Source organism: Sarcophilus harrisii, chromosome 5 (assembly GCF_902635505.1).
Source record: "Sarcophilus harrisii chromosome 5, mSarHar1.11, whole genome shotgun sequence".
Classification (NCBI taxonomy): Eukaryota; Metazoa; Chordata; class Mammalia; order Dasyuromorphia; family Dasyuridae; genus Sarcophilus; species Sarcophilus harrisii.
The window spans coordinates 115583953-115606615 of record NC_045430.1 but is presented as its reverse complement, the minus strand read 5'-3'; the positions used below and the strand labels follow the sequence as shown (position 1 = coordinate 115606615).

The following is a 22663-nucleotide window of genomic DNA, read 5'->3' as shown; positions in this document are numbered from 1 at the left end:
GTTTCAAGGGCATTCTAATAGACTTTGAATAGAAAGTGCCATCTACATCCAGAGAGAGAGAGAGAACTGAATGTGCAAAACTTTACCCTCAAGGGTATCATTTATCCAAAGGAAATCAACATGAAACCACTACTCTTCTGAAGTTTCAACTCTGTTTTTACCACCACCCCCTCCACTAAGTAAGTAAAAAATTATTCTTAAAATCTACCCTAATGCTTTTTCATCAAGATCCTCATTCTCTGTTGGAAGGGATGTGGGAAAACAGGGACACTAATACATTGTTGGTGGAACTGTGAGTGCATTCAACCATTCTGGAAAGCAATTTGGAACTATGCTCAAAAAGTTATTAAACTGTGCATACCCTTTGATCCAGCAGTGTTACTACTGGGCTTATATCCCAAAGAGATCATAAAGAAGGGAAAGGGACCTGTATGTGCATGAATGTTTGTGGCAGCCCTCTTTGTAGTGGCTAGAAACTGGAAACTGAGTGGATGCCCATCGGTTGGAGAATGGCTGAATAAATTGTGGTATATGAATATTATGGAATATTATTGTTCTGTAAGAAATGACCAACAGGATGATTTCAGAAAGGCCTGGAGAGACTTACATGATGTGATGCTGAGTAACAAGCAGGGCCAAGAGATCATTATATACTTCAACAACAATACTATATGACAACCAATTCTGATGGACTTGGCCATCCTCAGCAATGAGATCAACCAAATCATTTCCAGTGGAGCAATATGAACTGAACCAGCTATGCCCAGTGAAAAAACTCTGGGAGATGACTAAAAACCATTACATTGAATTCCCAATCCCTATATTTTTGCCCACCTGCATTTATGATTTCCTTCACAGGCTAATTGTACAATATTTCAGAGTCTGATTCTTTTTGTATGGCAAAATAACGGTTTGGTCATGTATACTTATTGTATATCTAATTTATATTTTAATATATTTATTATCTACTGGTCATCCTGCCATCTGGGGGAAGGAGTGGGGGGAAAGAGGGGAAAAATTGGAACAATAGGTTTGGCAATTGTCAATGCTGTAAAGTTACCCATACATATAACCTGTAAATAAAAGGTTATTAAAAAAAAAAGATCCCAATTCTCCAATAAAATCCTAATTCTCTAATAACTTAAAACTAACCAACTCTATTGAGAGGGAGTGTAATTTTTATCATTGTCTTTTAACTACTTCCAATTCTTATACACATATTCAATGAAAAAGCAATAAATTAAAGAACTTATATATCTTCATGTCAGGGAGCAGCATTATAGAATGGCAAGAAGAAGCCTCAGAATTTTCAGGCTTTAAATCATGCTGCATGGTTTCTAAGTTTTAGTTCAATAAAGGCCAATCGAATTGTTCACATTGTAAATATATACATATATACACATAAAAATGTGATAAAATACTATACTATAGTACAGAATACTATTTTATTTGCTATAAAATGAGGAAGAGAATGGTTTCAGAAATAGTCACAGCATATGAGATTATGACTAGAGACAGTGAAAATATTATGGTGAATATTAACTTAATTCCCAAAACAACTAGCCACATGAAATGAATAAATCTTTAAAAGATTCTTCCATTATATGGAATCATTCTACTTTTGAGGCAGACATTTACCTGAGGTGCACTAGTTGCAACCAGAAAAGCATTTGTCCTTCCTGGGTGATCATAATCATGCATGGCTGCAGCCACATAGAGAGCCATCAACTCTAGGGCAGGGATATTACCAGCCAGGCATCCATATTTATCATCTGTTGCTGAATACATTTTTGAAAATACATATCCCATGTGTCCATGTGTGATTCCACTGTCAGAATCTGAGAAGAGATGTAAAAAAGATATCACTTAAATTTCATCATTCAGTTCCCACATGTACACACATACACACTCTCAAATATTATTTGTTTTCACTCTGATTTTGAACAAGAATCTAATTTGGCTGTTAACACCCAAACTTAGAGTACTTGAATACATAAATGATATCAACTTTTGAATTTTATTTAGTTTTTTGACTAAGATTCATATTGCTTTTAAGAGAAAAAAAAAAAAATACCTGAGTCACTTGCTGATCCATGGTCATTAATCACAGTTGAGAGGCCTGGAATAGGCTGAGTAGTAAGATACCAAACAGCATGTAAAACATCAGTGGCATGGACTCTGTTGTGATCTGTTAAAAAAAAAAAAAAAAAAAAAAATGAACACTATTTTTTCCAGATCTGCAACTAGGACAAATGAATAGATGGTGTCTTAACACTGTGTCAAAAGACCAAGAGTGACATCTACTGGATAAATAATTCAAGTCTAATTAAAAATCAGCAATACAAAAAGGGCAAAAGCATACATCATCTACAGCAACAAAAATGACCAGTATGCACAATACTTATAAGGATAAATGTAAGAATTTCTATTGATAGACAAGAGAAAAAAAATACACAAGTAATCTATGCATAACGGACCATATCTGAAAATACTACTATGAACAGAATTTTAATTTTTCATTGTTTACATGTTTATTAGGAATATACAAAAGCATATTAAATGCTACAGTTATGTCATAAAATAATAGGATTTAGAGGCAGATGGGTCTTTTGAAATTATTTAGTCCAATAGCTTCCTTTATTTCATTTCATATAATAAAAGAGAAAATGAAGCGCTAAAAGAATACAAGACTTGCCCATTTTTATGAGCCCTTTTCTGGCCATCACTTTTCAGAAATACTTAGAGCAAAGGGTCATTGTATGACATTGGAGACATAAAAGATTCCTCCAGAAGAATCCTTCAGAGAAAGTACAATGAGACAAAAGATTTAAATAATAATCTTATTTAAGGCTTTTAATCTTGTTTGCAAATTTAATAGAATAAATTTAAGGACTCTCTCAGTCTATTGAGAATTCCTTATTTTGATATAACCCACTTGAATTTGGACTATTTAGTAACTTTTCTATATTCAAATTCATTTTTTCACTTACTTTCCCTATCAAAATCTTTTTTTTTTATGTGTAACCACTTAAATGAGAATTTAATACACAAATATTAACAGATTAAAACCTAATAATGTAAATTATTTCATTGTACCATTTTCTTTTTTCTGTAGTACATAAATGTAAGCATATGTTGACCTATAACCAATATTAAAGTATAGCATTGATTAACTGGAATGCTTATGGGTCTGCATAACTAATGGCTAATATTTAATTCTTCTAGGTAAAAACCTTTCAAAAAATAATAGTTCACTTGGATTTTCTTAATTTTTCTGTCTTTACCAAACTGCATAATGATGGCTAAGAATCTTTCTATGCCTTAAATTATAATTAAGATCAATCAAATCTTGATTTCTAATGTCATTTGTAACTGTACAATACTAAAAATATCCTTTAGAAAATACGCATAGCTAGTTCAGTTCTATTTTTTATAAGAATATTTTGCCTTTTTAATGACCTTTAGATCAGAAACAGGAACACCGTGGGATGATATCACTGAAAACAAATCATAGATACTTGGTTTAGAGGTACTAATTTAGGCATTTGTCAAACACAGCTGTATAACAGCTGTTGCTTTTTTTCTGAGCCTTGATTTCATACAATGTACAGGAGCCAGCATATTAAGCATTATGACCGTGCATTAATTTCCCTACTATAACTCTTTTTTTTAATCTCTTCTTTTCCTTTATTAAGGAAAGTGTTTTGGGAAAGACATAGGTGCTTCATCCTTTACACTAGTTAAAAGAATATATACTTGGCTCTCTTCTGTTGCTTGTTTAAACAATCTCATATTTACTTTTCTCCCTCTCTGCTCTGTTGCTCCTTTGTTTTGGCCCTTTTGGAACTCATTCTCATTCCTTCTGGATTTTGTCAGTTACCCTGATTTTGCTTCTTATCTCCCAAAAGACTTATTGCTTTCTTTCCTATACCTTCAGTTTTAACTTGACTTTTCTCTTTTTAGTGATCATGATGCTTGAATTGTCTTCCTCTGCCTTGCCAAGCCCCTTATAACTTCAAATTCAACACACACCAAAAGAGAGATTATAGCACTTTCTTGAACTTTGGATGATTTCATATCTTCTCAATGGTATTCGTTCCCTTTCAGATTTCAATGCAGAATTACACATAACGAGATCAAGATTATATGAGCGTTCTTAGAATAGATTCATGAAGGGACATAAATCAGCAACAGTTATATTGAATTTACTTTAAAATTCCCACTACTAACTATATTTAATTTTGCAGGAACACAGATAGACTAGTTGGCATGAGATATTTTCCATAATTAAAATAAGTTCATATTGGTCAGTTGAGGGTACTTCTGAGTTAATAGGAAACCCAAATAAAAATTGGAGTCAACTAAGACACAAGAAAACCCAAATGATAATAAAAACAAATATTTATAAATTAATTAGTTCATCTGTTATTTTTATCTTAAATTATATGCAAAATATACTTATTCACCTCTTTCTATGTTCTCTGGCAATTCTTATCTGTAAATCAGACAAATGGTTTAATCTATGATTGAAACGATTTAAAATTCAACAAATTTTAATTTTTTTATTTTACTGGGAAAGAATTGGTTCTCAGTAATATCATCTTTCCATTTTAAAAGTAAATTGAAACTCCTTTCATAAATGTAGTGAGGTAGCAGTGAAGAGGTTAGCTTCTGTCTTAAGGCAGCTGCTTTATTAATGGTATGTATTCCTTCTTTAACATAAAGGATCAGTGTCATTACAAGAATAGGTACATAAAAATGTAGATAGACCAAAAGGAAAATTTCAAAATAAATAACAATGTTTATTTGGAAAGATAATGATAGATTTTTATTCAGCAGAAATTAGCCATTCTCAATCATGATCGCTAGGAATTATTCATGGTTCTGAGCCATGCTTTAGGAAAACATTCCCACCATGCTACACAGGATTCATTCCTATTTCTTCATTTGTAATGACAGCACTTGTTGTTGGAGAACCTTTAAATCCTTCTGCAGCAAACTTTAAGATTGCTGTGAAAGAAGTATTTTCAGGAACACTGAGTACTTTGTGTGGCAGCCATGGGTCCGAGGTCAGCATGATCTTAAAAAAATAAAAACTCTCAACATAGTGAGGCTGTGATTATATTCAGTAAAGTTCACTGCAGTGCTTGGATCTCTCCTTCTCATTCTTTGCAGTCTTCACAACCCCTGCAGCCAAAGCCCTCCCTACCAAAATATACTTATGTTACTACCCATCTCAGGGGACTCTAATACCATCTATTATAATAGAAACACCTAAATAGAAAAACTAAACTATACTTAGCCATTAATCCTTGATAATCAGTGTGTTATCAATAAATATTAGCAATATTTGTCATTCCAAGTTTTTAAATTTATACAATATTTTGTATACATAACCTCACCTGATCCACACAACAACCCAGAAAAGCAAGTGTTTCATTATTATCTCCATTTATAAAAATTAAGACCAAGAAACTACTGTAGGTGATCTGTTCAGGTCACTGATTAGTAAATGGTAAAGTAAGGGCTTAACTTTAAAGTCAGGTTTCTTTCTATGTTTTTTTCCCAATTTATTATAGATGGTGACTTGAGGTAGAAGTAACTGCATTATATAACAGGAACTGGTTTTAGTTCAATTTTCTGATTTTACCATAGACCCAGCTTGAGGCCAGAATATTATAATTCTGTTCTTGTATCATCACACTTCTGAACTGGATATCCCATGGAGCTTAGACATACTCTGATCCTATCTCCTATAGCAGGACACAGTCATTAAATTTTTTCTTAACTCTTCTTATGTGATAGGCTATCTTCTAAACCTTGGATGGATTCTCTCCTTAACTCTACTTCTCTTAGGGTCTTCCCCTCTGAGGCTGACTCTTTTGAGTAGACAAGCTAGGTCATCTTTTGCCTCAATTCTTTTTTCTTTTCTTTAGATTTTTTAGTTATACATGTTAAAATGTATGTTGAATTCAATATGTGTAAACATATTTATACACTTCTTTTGCCACACAAGAAAAATCAAATCAAACCAGAAAAAAGAAGCACAATAAAATTCAAGCAAACAACAACAAAAAGAGTGAGCATGAATTTGGAACTATGCTCAGAAAGTTACCAAACTGTGCATACCCTTTGCTCCAGCAGTGTTACTACTGGGCTTATATCCCAAAGAGACACTAAAGAAGGGAAAAGGACCTGTATGTGCACGAATGTTTGTGGCACCCTTTTTGTAGTGTCCAGAAACTGGAAACCGAGTGGATGAATAAATTGAATATTATGGAATATTATTGTTCGGTAAGAAACAACCAACAGGATGATTTCAGAAAGGCCTGGAGAGACTTACATGAACTAATGCTGAATGAAATGAGCAGGACCAGGAGATCATTATATACTTCAACAACAATACTATATGATCATTTCTGATGGATGTGGCCCTCTTCAGCAATGAGATGAACCAAATCAGTTCCAATAGAGCAGTAATGAATTGAACCAGCTACACCCAGAGAAAGAACTCTGGGAGATGACTATGAATCACTACCTAGAATTCCTAATCCCTGTATTTTTGTCTGCCTGCGTTTTTGATTTCCTTCACAGGCTAACTGTACATTATTTCAAAGTCTGATTCTTTCTGTACTTATTTCAAAGTCTGATTCTTTCTGTACAGCAAAATAACTGTTAGGACATGTATACTTATATTGTATTTAATTTATACTTTAACATATTTAACATGTATTGGTCAACCTTCCATCTGGGGGAGGAGGTAGGGGAAAGGAAGGGAAAAATTGGACAAAAGGTTTGGCAATTGTCAATGCTGTAAAATTACCCATGAATATAACTTGTAAATAAAAAGCTATAATAAAAAAAAATTTTTAAAAAAAGAGTGAGCATGTTATGTTGTGATCCACATTCAGTTCCCACAGTCCTCTCTCTGGGTGTAGATGGCTCTCTTCATCTCAAGATCATGGGAATTGGCCTCAGTCATCTGATTGTTGGAAAGAGCCATGTTCATCAGAATTGATTGCCATATAGTCTTCTTGTTGCTGTGCACAATGATCTTCTGGTTCTGCTCATTTCACTTAGCATCAGTTCATGAAAGTCTCTCCAGGCCTCTCTGAAATCATCCTGCTGATTGTTTCTTATAGAACAATAATACTCCATAACATCCATATACCATAACTTATTCAGTCATTCTCCAACCGACAGGCATCCATTCAGTTTCCAGTTTCTTGCCACTACAAACAGGGCTGCTACAAACATTTTTGCACATGTGGGTTCCTTTCTCTCCTTTAAGATCTTTTTGGAATACAAGCCCAGTAGAAACACTGCTGGATCAAAGGGTATGCACACTTTGATAGCCCTTTGGGCATAGTTCCAAATTGCTCTTTAGAAATTTTGCTCAATTCTTACATAGCCTTACACTGAATGATTGTTGTCTCAGACAAACTGAGACTTGGAAAAGCCTTTGGCTTAAAAAGGCCAAGGCTTCCCACTGCATCCAGGGCCATCTCCAATCATCCTGGCTCATGTCTCACCACTGGACAAAGATGACTGGAGGAGACAGAAGGCCGATGATTTTACATAGTCCTGCCTCACTAAAATCCAATTTACTCACTCATACGTCAAAAAATCATCTTGAGGTCATTCGTCCTCATTGAGAATAAAGGACTAACAAAAACATCGTTAAAACACTTCTGGATCAAAGGGTATGCACAGTTTGATAATTGTTCTTAACTTCCTCTTCCCTATGTAGTTTTCCTTTTTTTAATAAAAATTATGCCAGATATAATTCAAAACATAAAACTTTAAGAAGAATTTTGCAAAAGAAAAGGTTAATCAGTGGTTCTAGTTCATACAGTAACAACATTATTGTAAAGAAAACAATTCTGAAAATCTAAAGATTTCTACCTAGATATTCTATGTCTAATCTCTGAGTAGCATTTCAGAGGAAAATCCCACATGTAAAAGTCATTACACAAATGAAATCATATAGCCTTTACATATTCTTATGATGTTATTTCTAAGGAAAAAGCTAGCAATATTTTATTGTCATTAATTATTCATAGATTAAAATGTAACAGTTAGAAATTGGCAATCTTATTTTCAACTACTATAACTAGATATACTTACAAGGAATATCCCGGTATCCATTCTCCAAGGCATGAAAATAATTCATAAATTCTCTTACAGGAATTTTAAAAGTTTCAAAGAGTCCCATATCTTCAAAAAGTCTATATGATACCTAAAGAAAGGAAAGACAAAATGTTATAAAAATGTTGTAGCACAGGTCTAAAATTATAAATGAAAATGGTCATATCTCATTAAATAATTAATTACCATAAGAGGCTTCATTAATAGTATTAATTAGATTTTTGGTGGATACTTATTGTCTAGCTTCCATTATTTGAGGCCATTTGAGTTTCAAAAAAAGTCTAAGTGTCTTAATATAAAGAACTTCCAGCCTTTTCAGAAAGAATAGAGATCCTGTAAATAATATAGCATTATTTATTTACATAGTAAACTAGTACATTGAGAACTTAGAAGATTGGATTGTCTATTGTTGTTATAAAGTCATAGCATCTCCAATTTGGGAGGGATCTAACTTGTTTGTGACCAAGGATTATTCTAACATGCCAGCAAAAGCAGCAATCCAGTCTGTGTTCAAAGGTTTCTAGGGATGAGAATTCCTTACCTCCAGAAGTAGGCATTCAACTTTTTTTTCCCCTTATTTAACTTATGGCTCAGGGACTGTCTAGAAAAACATAAGTCCTCATGTACAAGGTCCAATCCCAAATGGGAATTTAAAGACAATTGCATTTTCTCTTTGGTTCATGTGTTACCTCCCCTCAGGTAGAAAACAGGTTTGAGGAAGTTAAACAGCAATCCTTTTCCCAGCAGACCCAACCTATCTGGATAAATGATTTTGCCATTCAACTAGGAAATTGCTCAGGAAATTATTTAGCAATGATTTTTTTCCCAAAAAAATATTGTTGAATCCGAAAATCTCCTTTCTCTAGAGGTCCTGATTCCCCAAACTCTCTAGTTTTTGAACTTGAGGAATTAATGAATTCATATTTAGCAATGAAACAACCTTCAAAGTTGGGATTGCTTTCCCAAGTACAGCAGTGATGTACATGTCTGCTTATTTTGGGAGCCTCTGAAAAAGTTGTTTTAGTGTCTTTGATACTATTTGTTTATCTGGAGAAAATCTACTTTCTGGTTCTCTTTCTCAAGTCATATTCAGGCACAAGGAACTCCCATGTGCTTCTATCCTGAAGAAGCCACTTCTATTTTCTAGAGGAGAGAAAGGTTCCCATCCCACTAACAATCTTCTCAGGACCAAGTCTATTCTACTGAGCAATGGTATTTTTGTGCGTTTATCTTTGAATATTCATGTATATCTTTAATATCTTTGTCAAGAAGACCCCAAATAAGGTCATGATGAGTCAGATATGACTGAAAACAACTGAACCCATACCAAGTGAATAGAGCCCAATTTTGACATAAAGATCAAAGTCAAAAATTAGACCAGAAAAAGATTAGCAAACAACAGCATTAAAAAAAAAAGAATTTGACATAAAAAGCCCCTATACTGGCAGAGGATTTCAAGACAAATTCAAAAGAAAATAATATAAAAAGAGCCAAAAAGAAGTCTCACTAAAAGCAGGACATACACAAAAAATTCTAATATAAATAATACCTCAAAAAACAGAATTGTCTTAATGGTAAAAAGAAGCACAACAATACAATGAAGGAAAGAACTCCTTACAAGCAGAATTGGTCAAAGGGGTTGGAGTAAGAAATACAAAATCCTTCTGAAATCAATATTTCTTTAAACATGAAAATTGGATAAATGAAAGTTAATGATTTCATGAGACATCAAGAAACAATAAAATAAAGTCAGAAGAAAAAAAAGAAGAAAATGTAGAATATCTCATTGGAAAACAACTGACTTAGAAAATAAATCCAGGAGATATAATTGAATAATTATTGAATTCCTTGAAAGCCATTTTTAAAAAGCCAGTAAATTTTTATTCCAAGAAATTGTCAAAGAAAACTACTCTGATGTTTTAGATCCACAGAGTAAAATAGAAATGGAAAGAATTTGCAGCTCACCTCCTGAAATTCCAAAATGAAAATGCTCAAGTATATTATAGCCAAATTCCAGAGCTCCCAGGTCAAAGAGAAAACACTTCAAGCAGCTAGAAAGAAACAAGTCAAATACCATGGAGCCACAGTCAGGATAACACAAGATTTAGTGGTTTCCATATTAAAAGAATGGAAGGCTTGGAATCTAATATTTTAGAAAGCAGAGGAGTTAGGATTACAACCAAGAATAAACTACCCAGCAAAATGGAGTGTAATCCTTCAGGGAAAAAATTTACTTAAATAGGAGACTTTCAAGCATCCCTGATGAAAATAAAACTGAATAGAAATGTAGGCATTTTAACACGAGACTCAAAAAAAGCTTGAATAAATAAATATAAAAAATAATAATCAATAACCCAGTAAAGCTAAACTGTTTAGATTGTTATATAGATAGATGATACATTTAACTCCTAAGAACCTTATTATTTTTAGTGCACTGACAAGGAATTTACATGGAGGGAAGGCAGGGCTGTGAATTTGTTATATTCAAATTATCTCAAAAAAACTAAAACAATCAAGGGGTAAGAAAGAGGGATACACTAGGAGAAGGGGAAAGGGAAAAACAGAATGGGACACATTTTCTCACATAAAAGAAAAGTACAAGGCAGAAGTTTTACAATGGAGATGTAGGCAATTCTTAAACCTTACTTTTATCAGAATTGATTGAAAGAAGGAAGACTGCACATACACATTGTGTGCACACACATATGCACATGAACATGCATTGGATATAGAAAAATATAAATATAAATACCTGAAAAAGAAATAGGAGTGGGTGATAAAAGGGAGAGCAACTTAAGGGAAATGGTGATCAGAAACAAAACAAGTTTTTGAGGAGGGACAGGATTAAAAAGGAGTAAGAAAGATAAACAGAAGAAAATAGTATAGAAAGAAATACACAGCAGTCACAACTGCAAATTTGAGTAGGAATGAAAAGGAATAGAAGAATAGATCAAAACCCAGAATCAAACAATATGATACTTATAAAACAAACACTGGAAACAGAAAGACATATATAGAGTTGAAATAAAGGACTGAGATAAAATATATTATGCTTCAACTGAAATTAAAAAGGCAAGAGTATTAATAATGATCTCATACAAATCAAAAGCAACAAAATAGACCTAATTAAAATTGATTAATAGAGACATACCAAAAAGGTACCATAGACCACAACTTTTTAAGCTGTGAATCAAAAACAAAGTGGGGTTTGCAAAAAATTTAGTAATAGTAAAATGTATCAACTATTCATTCTATCAATATGCCTATGTAAAAATAATTACATCTCTCATTACATACTCATCTTTAATAAAAGACAGTATTATATGTATATCAAAGAATTGCTTTAAAATTAATTTCTTGATGATTTCTAACAGTAAATATTTGATTTGTATGGCTATTTTATATACTATATACCTGGACTTCCATAAAAATTTTCTTGGGTGAAAAAGGGAAAAGAGGAGGAGGAGGAGGAGGAGGAGGAGGAGTGGGAGGAGGAAGAAGAGGAAGAAGAAGAAGCCCTGCCATGGACAATGTAGGGTAATAAAAAATTAAAAAATTCTCAAGAGAGAACTAGTGAAGTCTGAGTACAAATTCAAATATAATTTGTCTCATTTTTTTTTTTTGCTTTTTTAAAGGATATGGATAGTATAAAATGTTTTGCATGATTTCATGTGTTTAATTCATATCATATTGCTTATATTTTCAATAGATGAGGAAAGAAGGAGAAAAGAGGGAGAGAATTTGAAACCCAAAATTTAAAAGGAAAATAATTTTAAAATAAATAATATTTTTTAATTCTTAAAATGACCCTCTTTTCTTTCTTTATTCTTTTGTTATTTTTTAATTTGGCAATCTAACACCAACCATCTCTCTTTACCACCACCCTCTTCTCAGCCAATAAAAGTTATAACAAATAGGCATTTTCCTATACTGACTGTGTTCAAAACATATATCTCAATCTGCACCTTGATGCCAGTACCTCTATGTCAAGAGATGAATAAATATACCATTTCAGAAAGACCATATTAAACTAATTTTCATTTTTGTAACTCTGAGATATGTATAGTACAACTATAATGAATAAGGTACTAAATAATATCTTTTGTAATCCTTTGGTTTCCAGGCAGGGAGCAATGTAAGGGAATTATTCTGATCTCATAAGGATGTTTAAAATAATTTTAATTTCTTATTTCTATTAATAATTCCTAATTTGTTCCTTAAAATATTTTTGCCTATTATGGATACTGAGCTAGATATGGGATTTTTTTCCTTCTCCAAGTGTCTTCTTAATTCTGTCACCTAATTCTGCCTTAGGCAACTCTTTAGTGGTGAGCACTACTGGTCAGTACTAATATTTGTGGATTCTATATATAGTCAAAAGAAAAAATATTGAAGAAATAAGAAAAGAAGTAGAGAAATGTGAGGTGAGGACAAATAAGAAAAGAGCTATACATGTTGAAGATTGGAAGAACATTACTATCAGGGGTAAAGCTTCAAGATCATTTAGTACCTGCTATGTCATAACAGTCACTCCTCATGAACTTTTATTGTGCTCATATATAAATGGATTTGTGATCTTATTAATGTAGGCATTCATCCAAAAGGTATAATTCATCATCCATTGATTCTAAATAAAACTTTGCAAATGTAGGGAGACTGGGAGATGGATGTCATGGATGAGGAAGCATTTTTTAAGTCTATCATGTATATGAATTGTGTTGAGATATGATTTTTGATTCTGAATCCATTTTCTACTGATTTGCTAACCTTAACTTTCCCAATAATACTTATTGAATAATTAATTATTTCACAACTTCTTATTTTCTAGGATGACTTTAATATTTTGATGGATTAAACATTCTTTATAATGATGATACCTCAACAGTGAGGATTGCAATCCCTTCATGCTTTCCAATCTTGGGAGATTTTTATCTATGTACTTCTATAAATTCTCCACAAAGGTTCACCTAGTGTTGAGGGGGAGAAGGTCTTCAAGATATTTTGACATGTGAAGATACCAATATAGCATTCTTCTTGTCATATAAACTGTTAACCTTATTTTTAATCATGATATCTCCCTTTATACTACTTCTGTAATATTTTCTTTCGTTATATATAACAAACTTTGCACATCTACCACATCTCTTCATAGACATTTGGGTGATCTTGTCCTTTAATTTTTCAGGGATTACACAATATTATGTAGTTTGTAGTATCATAAGAAAACTGCTTTTTTATGAAAAAGAGACATCTCTCAGGGAAAAGGTGGTATTGTTAAAAGCATGCAAAAACTTCCCAAAAGTAATAAAGGTTGTTCTCTTCCCGTTTAGCATAAATTCATGATGTCTGCATAAGGCAGTATGTGTGTTCAGGCATATGGAATAGCACTTTAAGTTTTTATATCATAATGTGGATGGAAGCCATTCTTCATTCTTTCAGTTTTTCATTAGTAGATAGGTTGAATTCTTTGAGTGACTGTGGATTTCATTTAGAAGCCTCTGCAATGTTCCAGAGTTTGACATATTCAGCACAATACCATCCATAAATAGGAGCTTCTAGATGACTTCACCATTTATAGGAAACTGGTCAATTTGTGCTCTGTAGTGGATATCAGATTTATGTCTTTATTTTTCATAATAAAATTGGACAACATTTTCTTATATTTTATCTTTGTATAAATCTTAATTATTTTGAGATGTGCAAAGGAGATGTCATTCTACAGGGCAAGCCGTAAATGAACATTTTGCTATACCATGTCAAATATTTCTTTATATTCAAGAAAGAATGCTCATAATTCAAATTTGTGCATTCTGTACCTTTCAATCAAGTATATGATTGCAAAAATGTGGTCTGATATGGAATATCATTTGTGAAAACCTAACTTCTTAAATATCCATCAAAGATGTCTTTGATATGTTTATTATTCTTATATAATATTTTTGGAGAAATATTTTGGAGAATTTTGGAGAAAAGAAGACATATAAGTCAATAATTATTGATATTCTCTCATAGGCTTCTCTTTTGGTAAATAATGTTCTAGATTTTTTCCAAGCTTTTGGTATCCTCCCATCTTTTGTTTACCTTTAAAGTCGATCCCTTAATTCCCTCAAAATTGTGCTTTTCCCATCATGGACCTCTTCTGTGTATACATGGTATAGATCAGCTGTTTCTCCCATGTTTGCATTCTTCAACACTATTTCCACTTTCTCATGCAGCATTTTGATGATTGTGATGCTAGATTCCAAATGTGGTGACTCCTCTGTCAGTGATGGCAAAAAGAGTTTGTTATAAAAATCTTCATAAAGCTTTTCCATTTTCCATCTGTTTGCTGTTTTGTTTTCATACTTCATCCTTAAATTCTCTTAGAATGATTTTGTTTAGTTGGTTCTCAAAATCTGATTTGTATTCTTTGACAAAGGAATGTCACTTCCCACTGGTTCATTCTACTATTCTTCCTTTCAACACATTATTAGGTAAAACAATGCAATATATTGGCCACATCTGGCAACAAATATCTCATTTTACTTATAGTACTTTTGAGTCTTCAAACAGAGGAGGACATGCTTCACCATTGAGATATCTGAATTCATCATATTTATTAAAGTTTTGCCATCTTTCAATGCTGTTTTTACTTTACATTTTGTAAAATGTCCTCCTTGTACCACTGTTTGTTGTGGTTCTCATAAATTTTTTCAAGTTGCACTGTTTCTTCAAATTCATTATTTTCAGGTTGTAATAATATTCTATTGACTCATATACCATAATCTGTTTAGTCATTCTCCAATCTATTGGTATTCATCTTTGTTCCACACAAAAAGCTCCTATAAATATTCTCCTCTCTCTTTGACTGCTTTGGTGTCATGACTACTTATATTATAGCTCCAAAGGGCATGTAGAATTTAGTAACTATTTAGAATAATTCCAGTTTTTGAAAACATTTGGACCAATTCACAACTCAACCAAAAAATATACTTGGACCTATGATCTGAAAGCCCCTGTAGAATTAATATTTTGCCAACTAAATACCTACCTACATACATACATACATATATAGAGACTGAGTTATTCCAATATAAAAGTGAGAATATATGAAAATGGCAAAATTCAGCACAGAAAAATGTATTGGGGTAAAAAATGAGAGACTGGAGATTTGTAAACTCTACAGAAACCCCATGCTTATATATTATGAATATTTTCTTTAAAAAATATTTGGGAGATGCCAAGAATGACAAATATTAAATCATGACACAAAAAAGTAATTGTATTTAAATGAATAGGAAATGATTTATTACAGATGAGGGAAAAAAATCCTGAATAGGCTGTCTGGATTCAGTTAGGTTTCTGACTTATCAGAGCAAAGATCATGTTTGATATAATGCTAGAAGAATAAAAGTTAGGAAAAGACGTGGTATGGAATTAAAATAACTCCAACTTCAGTTATTTAGGCAAATTACTGATACAAAAATTGAATATGAATAGAAGAAAGGACAAAGAAACCAATTACAAAGTGAACTAAATGCCAACAAAGCTTGCAAACAGCTTTAGTCAGCAACTACTATGACTTGTAAAGAAGAAAACGCTGTAACAAAGGAATACGGTGACAGACTAGAAAGTTTATAAACAAAGTTTATGATTTAAAAAATCTTATGGAGAAAGATAGTGGAATATTATGAACAATTTTACCTAATCATAAAATGGAAATAAGTAGTAGATAATAAAACCATATAAAAGAAAGCCTAGCAAAAAACCCAGCTAAGCAAAATGATCCTGAAAGCATCTAGGCATAAACCTGAAGTTGAATGTGAAACAAGAGAAAGATGGAAATTATTTGAGTTTTTGATGAATATTTTATCACTTCCAAGGACAGTAGAGTCACCACATTTCACTTCTAATTTTCTAGTTTCAGATATACTTATAGAAAAAGAAAAGGCATTTTTTAGAACACAATATAAAAAGCAGTTGGATCAGAGGCTGTATATATAGAGATGATTTACTGAAATAACAATATGAGGATATTTAGAAACTTATTCATGAGGAATCTGAAGGATGATAAAAGTTGCCAAAGCCACTAAAAAAAATATCAGAATCTTTTTAATTACCAGAAAAGATAACTGGGAAACTTCAATGCTAAAGACCTACATATTTAGTTTCTGGTTTACATTTTTTTTTTTGAGAAAAATACACACATATGTCAAAGGTACACGTTATGAATTAGTAGTAGCAAATAAGAGCCCTTCATAACATATTTCACGGTAGGCCATATCTTTATCCCATTAATTGAAAGATGTAGAGAGTTTCAATAACCTATTATAATTATTGTTTGTTGACCTCAAAAAAAGTTGGTATGATAGATTAAAATGCCCTTGACTGTTACATCTTATGGCATTTTCAAAGCAAACTTCCAAATCAGACAATTTTTTTTTTTAAATTAGATCATGACTCAGTTTAATGTTCAAAATACAGACATTTTGAGCACATTCATAAAGACATTAACTCATTAAGTTGTCTAATGAATTTCTGCTCAATTTTTAGGCACATACCAGTTTCTTTGTTACATTTCTAAAATGTCATGGCAGGTATAGTTAATTTTTGCTATTCACAAAAAATATAAAATGAAAAAAAATTATTTGGAAAACCACAAAACAGGGTAAAGTGGGGAACCCTGGGTGAGGTAAAAGAGCCTTTCATTCAGTAAAAGGAACCCTGCTGACAGTGTCTGGTTCCTCTCCCCATCTCACCATAAGGGCTTTCAACCTTCCTGAGAGTCAGGAAGTGGTGACAACCTATGCTGTAATTAAAGCAGAGTGATATCAAGTGGCAAAAAGACATTTATACACAACAGCAAGTTGTTTATATGGTCCCACATGCACATTATATGGTTAGCACATATGCAATGTGCTATAGTTATGTAAAAGTATTAGGGTATGTAAGGCTAAGAGAATTTGGAATAAAGGGACTCAATGTTTAACCATCCATGTGAATCCTGCCTCTTCACAACTCTTCTAAAATTAAGAACTCAGGCTGGTACCAAGATCCTCCAGAGAGCTAGTCCACATATTACAATTACTCCCACCATAATAGATATTACAGAATTTGCTGCTATACTGATTATTATGTAAAGATATGTACATACCAGATGTACATGTATACACATGCACATTCTGAAATACACAGAGTAGCCATGACTAAGGACAGATCACTTAATCTCTCAGTGTACCAGAGAGGTCTGCATCAATACTTTCCACATTAGACTTTCTCTGCACAACTGAAATCCCAGGTCTACAACAATGACAAATTGATATATTGTGGTAATAGTACATTGCATATAATATACAGACCTGGCATAAAATGTCTATTGAACTGAAGTGAACCAGATCATAGGAATTCGATTGTAGGAATACTAGAAGGTCATCATAAAAATGCTCTGCCATACAAATCTAGATTCCTGAAAATTCAGGTTTTGATTTATGAGAAAATTTGAAAAGATCAATTTGAGAATCACTGGGTAGACACTTCTTAGATATGGGGCCTGTTACATTATCCTTTAAGGATGAAAGAAGCTGCCATCATCTACTAAAGGCTCAGTCAGAAAATTTGGGATGTCCTCCAAAAAAAGTTATTAATTCTTTCAATGAGCAATTATTATTTTATAAGTTTTTTTCTGGCTGTAGGGACTGCATATTTTGAGGAATGAGCATAAACCCATATGTACAAATGAAGCAGCTAGGTGGGAGGACTTGGAGTTAGGAAGATCTGAAATAGAATTCTGTCACAATTACTAGCTGATGATCCTGGGAAAGTGATTTAATCTTTTTCTACCTTAGTTTCCTCATCTGTAAAATGGAGACAATAAAAAGTACCCATTTTACAGAGTTGTTGGAAGGATCAAATAAAATAGCATATATAAAGAATATCACAACTTGAAAGGACTATATAAATGCTAGCTATAATGCTAGCTATTATATTCTTACCTGACTTAGAATTCGGCCACATTTTTTCCCTATCTTTTCCACCAAATCAAAGATTGGGAAATTCCAAGTATTTAGTTTTTCCATTATTGAGTCCAAGTTATCCATGACAAGAGGCTCTGGAGCAAGAATAGGCTTATCTGGCTATAAAAATCAGAGAAGAAAATGTTTTATTGGTATTTGATTCTATTTTTTAAAAATATCTTGTGCAGTATGTCAATATTTAAAAGATGAAGATACATTAAGGTCATAAACCAAAATTGCAAAGTCTTCAACTCTTCATCTAAAACACTAAGAAAACTAAAGCTTTAAACTAAAAATCTGAATAACAAGCATTATGATCTGATGAATCTATAGGCAGATAGTTTTAAACTTGTTTTATATAATCTAGTTTTAGTTCAGGCATAAATACACATGTAATAAATACTCCCTTTATAAGGTGATAATGCCACAACATTTTATTCTGAATGTTCAAATTCACATGAATGCTTCTTTATTTGTAAATGCTTTCTATTTGTAAAATGGCAATAATGACAGGCATCTTTGGATTCCTTGGATGTTATCCATATACAATTGATTAAGAATGGGATTTCTTATCATAAATTAAAGGAATGATAGATTCCTTCCTAAGGATAGAATGGACTGGTTTAAAAAAAAAAGTATCTTGCTGGAATTTTTCAAATATAATTTTCAATGAAATGGAAGGATAAAAATTGCCAGTGTACTTCTATCATGCTAGGCAACAGAGACATAGATCATAATTACAATATAGGAATAAGAAAAGGAGTAGAAAGGCATAAAATTTTATAGAAATCCAAGAAAGGAATACGGATTAAAATCCATTGGTTTAGAGATTTTCAAGTTTATAAAGTTGAAGTGACAAGCACAGTGACCTAAAGATTCTGATGAAGAGTAATAAATTTACTCTACAGGTAATTTTGAGACTTTCCAGTATGAGGCTTAGAGAAGAAATATGTCCCTGGAAAGGTATATCTATCCTCTGAAAGAATATAAGCTTCATGAAAGGAGAGCCTATTTTATTTTAGTCTTTGTACATTCAATTGTTCAGTATGGTACATATCATAAATCTGGCTAACTGGAAAAAAATCAATGGTGCTATGACAAGCAAAAGAGAAAGCTGAATAGCATTAGATATTAAAAAGATGTATTCCTGTAAAAATGTTCAAGAACCAGATGGATACTGAAAGAAACATACTGATTGGAATACAACTGGCTTAATATCAATGGGTACAGAAAAAAAAGGATCTGAATATTCTATGGACCAGCTGAGAAGAAATATAGATGAGGAATTCCAGAAATAGTCTGCCAGTAGAGTGATACACACACACACACACACACACACACACACACACCAAAACAAAGAAAATCATTCTACAGAACATCCTATCTTTTGTTGGTTGGTTTCTATTATTGAATATTAGACATTGAGACTCTATTCCTTTTTTCTTCAAATGCTCAAAAATCTATCTTCTGACATTGGAAGAAAGGGGAATTACTTTAAAAGTTCATTGAATAATTGGAACTTCATTGAATCACAAATTTTTGTTATTTTTCCCCAATTACATGTAAAAACATTTTGACATTAAAAAAAAATTTTGTGTTTCAAATTTGATCCTTCAGTTTCTCCACTTTTGCCTCCCTGAGACAGTAAGCAATTTAATATAGGTTATAGATGTGGAATCATGCCAAACATATGAACATATTAGTCATGTTGTGAAAGAAAACAGAAAAAAAAAAACAAAAGAGTGAAAAATACTATACTTCAATGTGCATTCAGATGTCACTAGTTCTTCCTCTGTATGTGGATAGCATTTCCCATCATAAGCCCTTTGGAATTACTTTGGATCAATGAATTACTGAAAATTGCTAAATCATTTACAATTGGTCATTGTGTAATATTGTTGTTATTATGTCCAAAGTTTTCCTGATTCCACTCACTTCTTTCTGTTTCACTTCATGTAAGTTTTTCTAAATTTTTCTGAAACCATCCTGCTCAGCATTTCTTATAGTGCAATAGTATTCAATATAATTATATATCACAAAATTTCCACCCCATTTACTAATTGATGTACATTTCTTCAATTTCTGATTCTTTGCCACCACAAAAAAAAAAAGAGCTGTTATAAATATTTTTGTACAAACAACTCTTTTTCCCCCTTTTAAAACTTTTTTGGGACACATACCTATTAGTGGTATCTAACTTAAAATTGTAATACATATAGGAGATTTAGAACAGTTAATGATAAATAAATGCAAATAGTATTGGAATAACAAGACATTGTCCCTGAAGATTCTCATCAGAGACACTAAAATTTTTAATTAATGGAAAACAGTGAAAGATAAAGACAATATGGGATATTTTCAAATTATACTGGGCAAAAGAGAAGGCTCAATGGAATGTGAGGATTATTCTCAGAAGATTTATCAGTGGCAAGAAATATTTCTGTCTTTTCATTAACTCTTTTTTCCCCCCAATTTCTCATCCAAATGGATAACTAATCATTGGACTAGAAACTTCCGGAAAAATTTTCATTAGGGAGTCAAGATTCAAAAGAAAAGTAAAATAAAGTATCATTTTTCTTGAAGTAATATAAGCCAATATTTGTGCTCTTTGAAAGATCAGAGATAATGGGATAGATGCCAGAGGATCAAAGAAGAACAAAGGTTTTCAAAAGAAGTCAAAAAGTGTTACGTCTACAAATACTATTCTCCTCAACTACTTCCTCTTACCATACAGGCCAGCTATAATATGTTAATAATAAAATCTCTTTTTTTGCTTGTTATTTCACTAATCTTCATCCTAATATTCTCCACTACATTTCAACAATTTCAATTCATAATTTTCTCAGGAATATACCTCATTAATATATAATAATACCTTTCTCCTATCTCACTTTTTTTAATATATATAAATTATAACCTATTCAGAGCTATAATCTGGTTATGAGTTTCCTCCCACCAAATCTCAATGGTGTCTATTGTCCAAGATCAGATTTGCATTAGTATCTATATTACAAATTGTTCACTGCCTAAATATTGGGTTTTTGTATTCACCTTTTTTTTTTTTAAATCTTGAATTTTACTATTGGCTTCTTTCTTGGATTTTTTTCTTCTGTGAACTTCTGATAATCTCAAAATCAAGTGTTCCTACACTGTAGCTTCTTTCTATGACATTTAGGTTAGTAGATACTTTAGCAGTTTTCACCTTTATCATCCTTTTAAGTTTAAAAGGTTTTTCATTAAATCATTAAGAAAATGAATTCCCATCAACCTGGACAGACACATTTTATCCTTGATCAAGGATATCATTCCTATATTTTAAGTGTGGTCCAAAAAAGATGAAATGAATCATATAATCCTTTTAAAAGTAGAAAAACTCATGTGACCAGCCAAGTAAAACATATGCCTTTTTAAATTGATATTTAAATGTGATTAAAAGTGATGATGGGAAAATAAACAAAAAAAAACCATGATCAATCATTCAACAATAAATATCACAAAATGTTAGACCTGAAAAAGGCCTTAAAGATCACTTAGTCGTTTCCTCTACCTTCCCTTCACCTCATTTAAATAAATGAATGGAAACAAATTTAAAAAAAAAAACTAAATATTGGCTAAGCTGAGACTAGAGCTAATTTCTCTTGATTCCAAGTTCATTGGTTTCTTCTCTCTGCTATACCACATTTCCTCAAGTAAAATATTCTTTATTTTGTTTAACTGTTACTCCAATAGGAAAAAAAAAGAAGTGAACATTAGGATTTTAGAGACCTTTGTGATATGTAATAAAAATAGGGAATAGAATGATGTGTTACTTAAGAAAAAAAGACCATATTGACATTGCTTGTTGTAGCAATGAAAATATATATATTGTTTAAATGTCTAATGTTTGACAAAAATCAATAATTTTAATGAAAAAAGCAGGATACCTAAAGAAATTTGTTATTTCACTCCCCCCTCCAATTATTTTTGCATCTAACAGGATATCCATGTGATTCCTGTGATATAATAAAATTTTAAAAGATGCAGGAAACTATGGAGGATTTGTATAAATAATTCAGAGTACATTGGAAAGATCTAAGAGGATAATTTATATAATGAATATATTAATTTAAAGAAAAATAACACCAGAATTCTGAGCAGTGCAATAACTAATTATGATTTTAGTCAGTTGTTGGTAAAGTATACTTATTCCAAGCCCATGTATGGAAGCAGGCATACATTGTCAAATATGGCATATGTATTGATTTGTTTTGCTTAATTGTAATTGTTTGTTTCAAGAGAGGGTTCTATTCAGGTAGGAGTGCCTGGGAAGTGATTACAATGGGTGTTTTTGGTTTTGGAGGATGTTTTGGAAGCAGTTGGGGTTAAGTGACTTGCCCAGGTAAGACAGCTATTAAGTATCTGGGGCTGGATTTGAGTTCTGATCCTTCTGACTCCAGGGCCAGTGCTCTACTCACTATGTTACCTACCTGAACCAACTACCAAAAAAAGTTTTTTTTAGATTCAATAAAATATTGTTACAAGTT

At 32.1% G+C, this 22663-nt stretch overlaps 1 protein-coding gene across 2 annotated transcripts in view; it reads right to left on the bottom strand.

Moving 5' to 3' along the window:
* The window catches only part of PDE3A (phosphodiesterase 3A), a 313468-nt gene that overhangs the window by 27967 nt on the left and 262838 nt on the right, over positions 1–22663 (bottom strand). For both annotated transcript variants that reach the window (XM_003771175.3, XM_031938420.1), the window contains 4 exons: positions 18120–18260; positions 8128–8239; positions 2075–2188; positions 1639–1838 (listed from right to left, as the gene is read on the bottom strand). In XM_003771175.3, coding sequence (XP_003771223.1) covers positions 1639–1838; positions 2075–2188; positions 8128–8239; positions 18120–18260 — 567 coding nt within the window. The remainder of the gene's footprint in view (positions 1–1638; positions 1839–2074; positions 2189–8127; positions 8240–18119; positions 18261–22663) is intronic.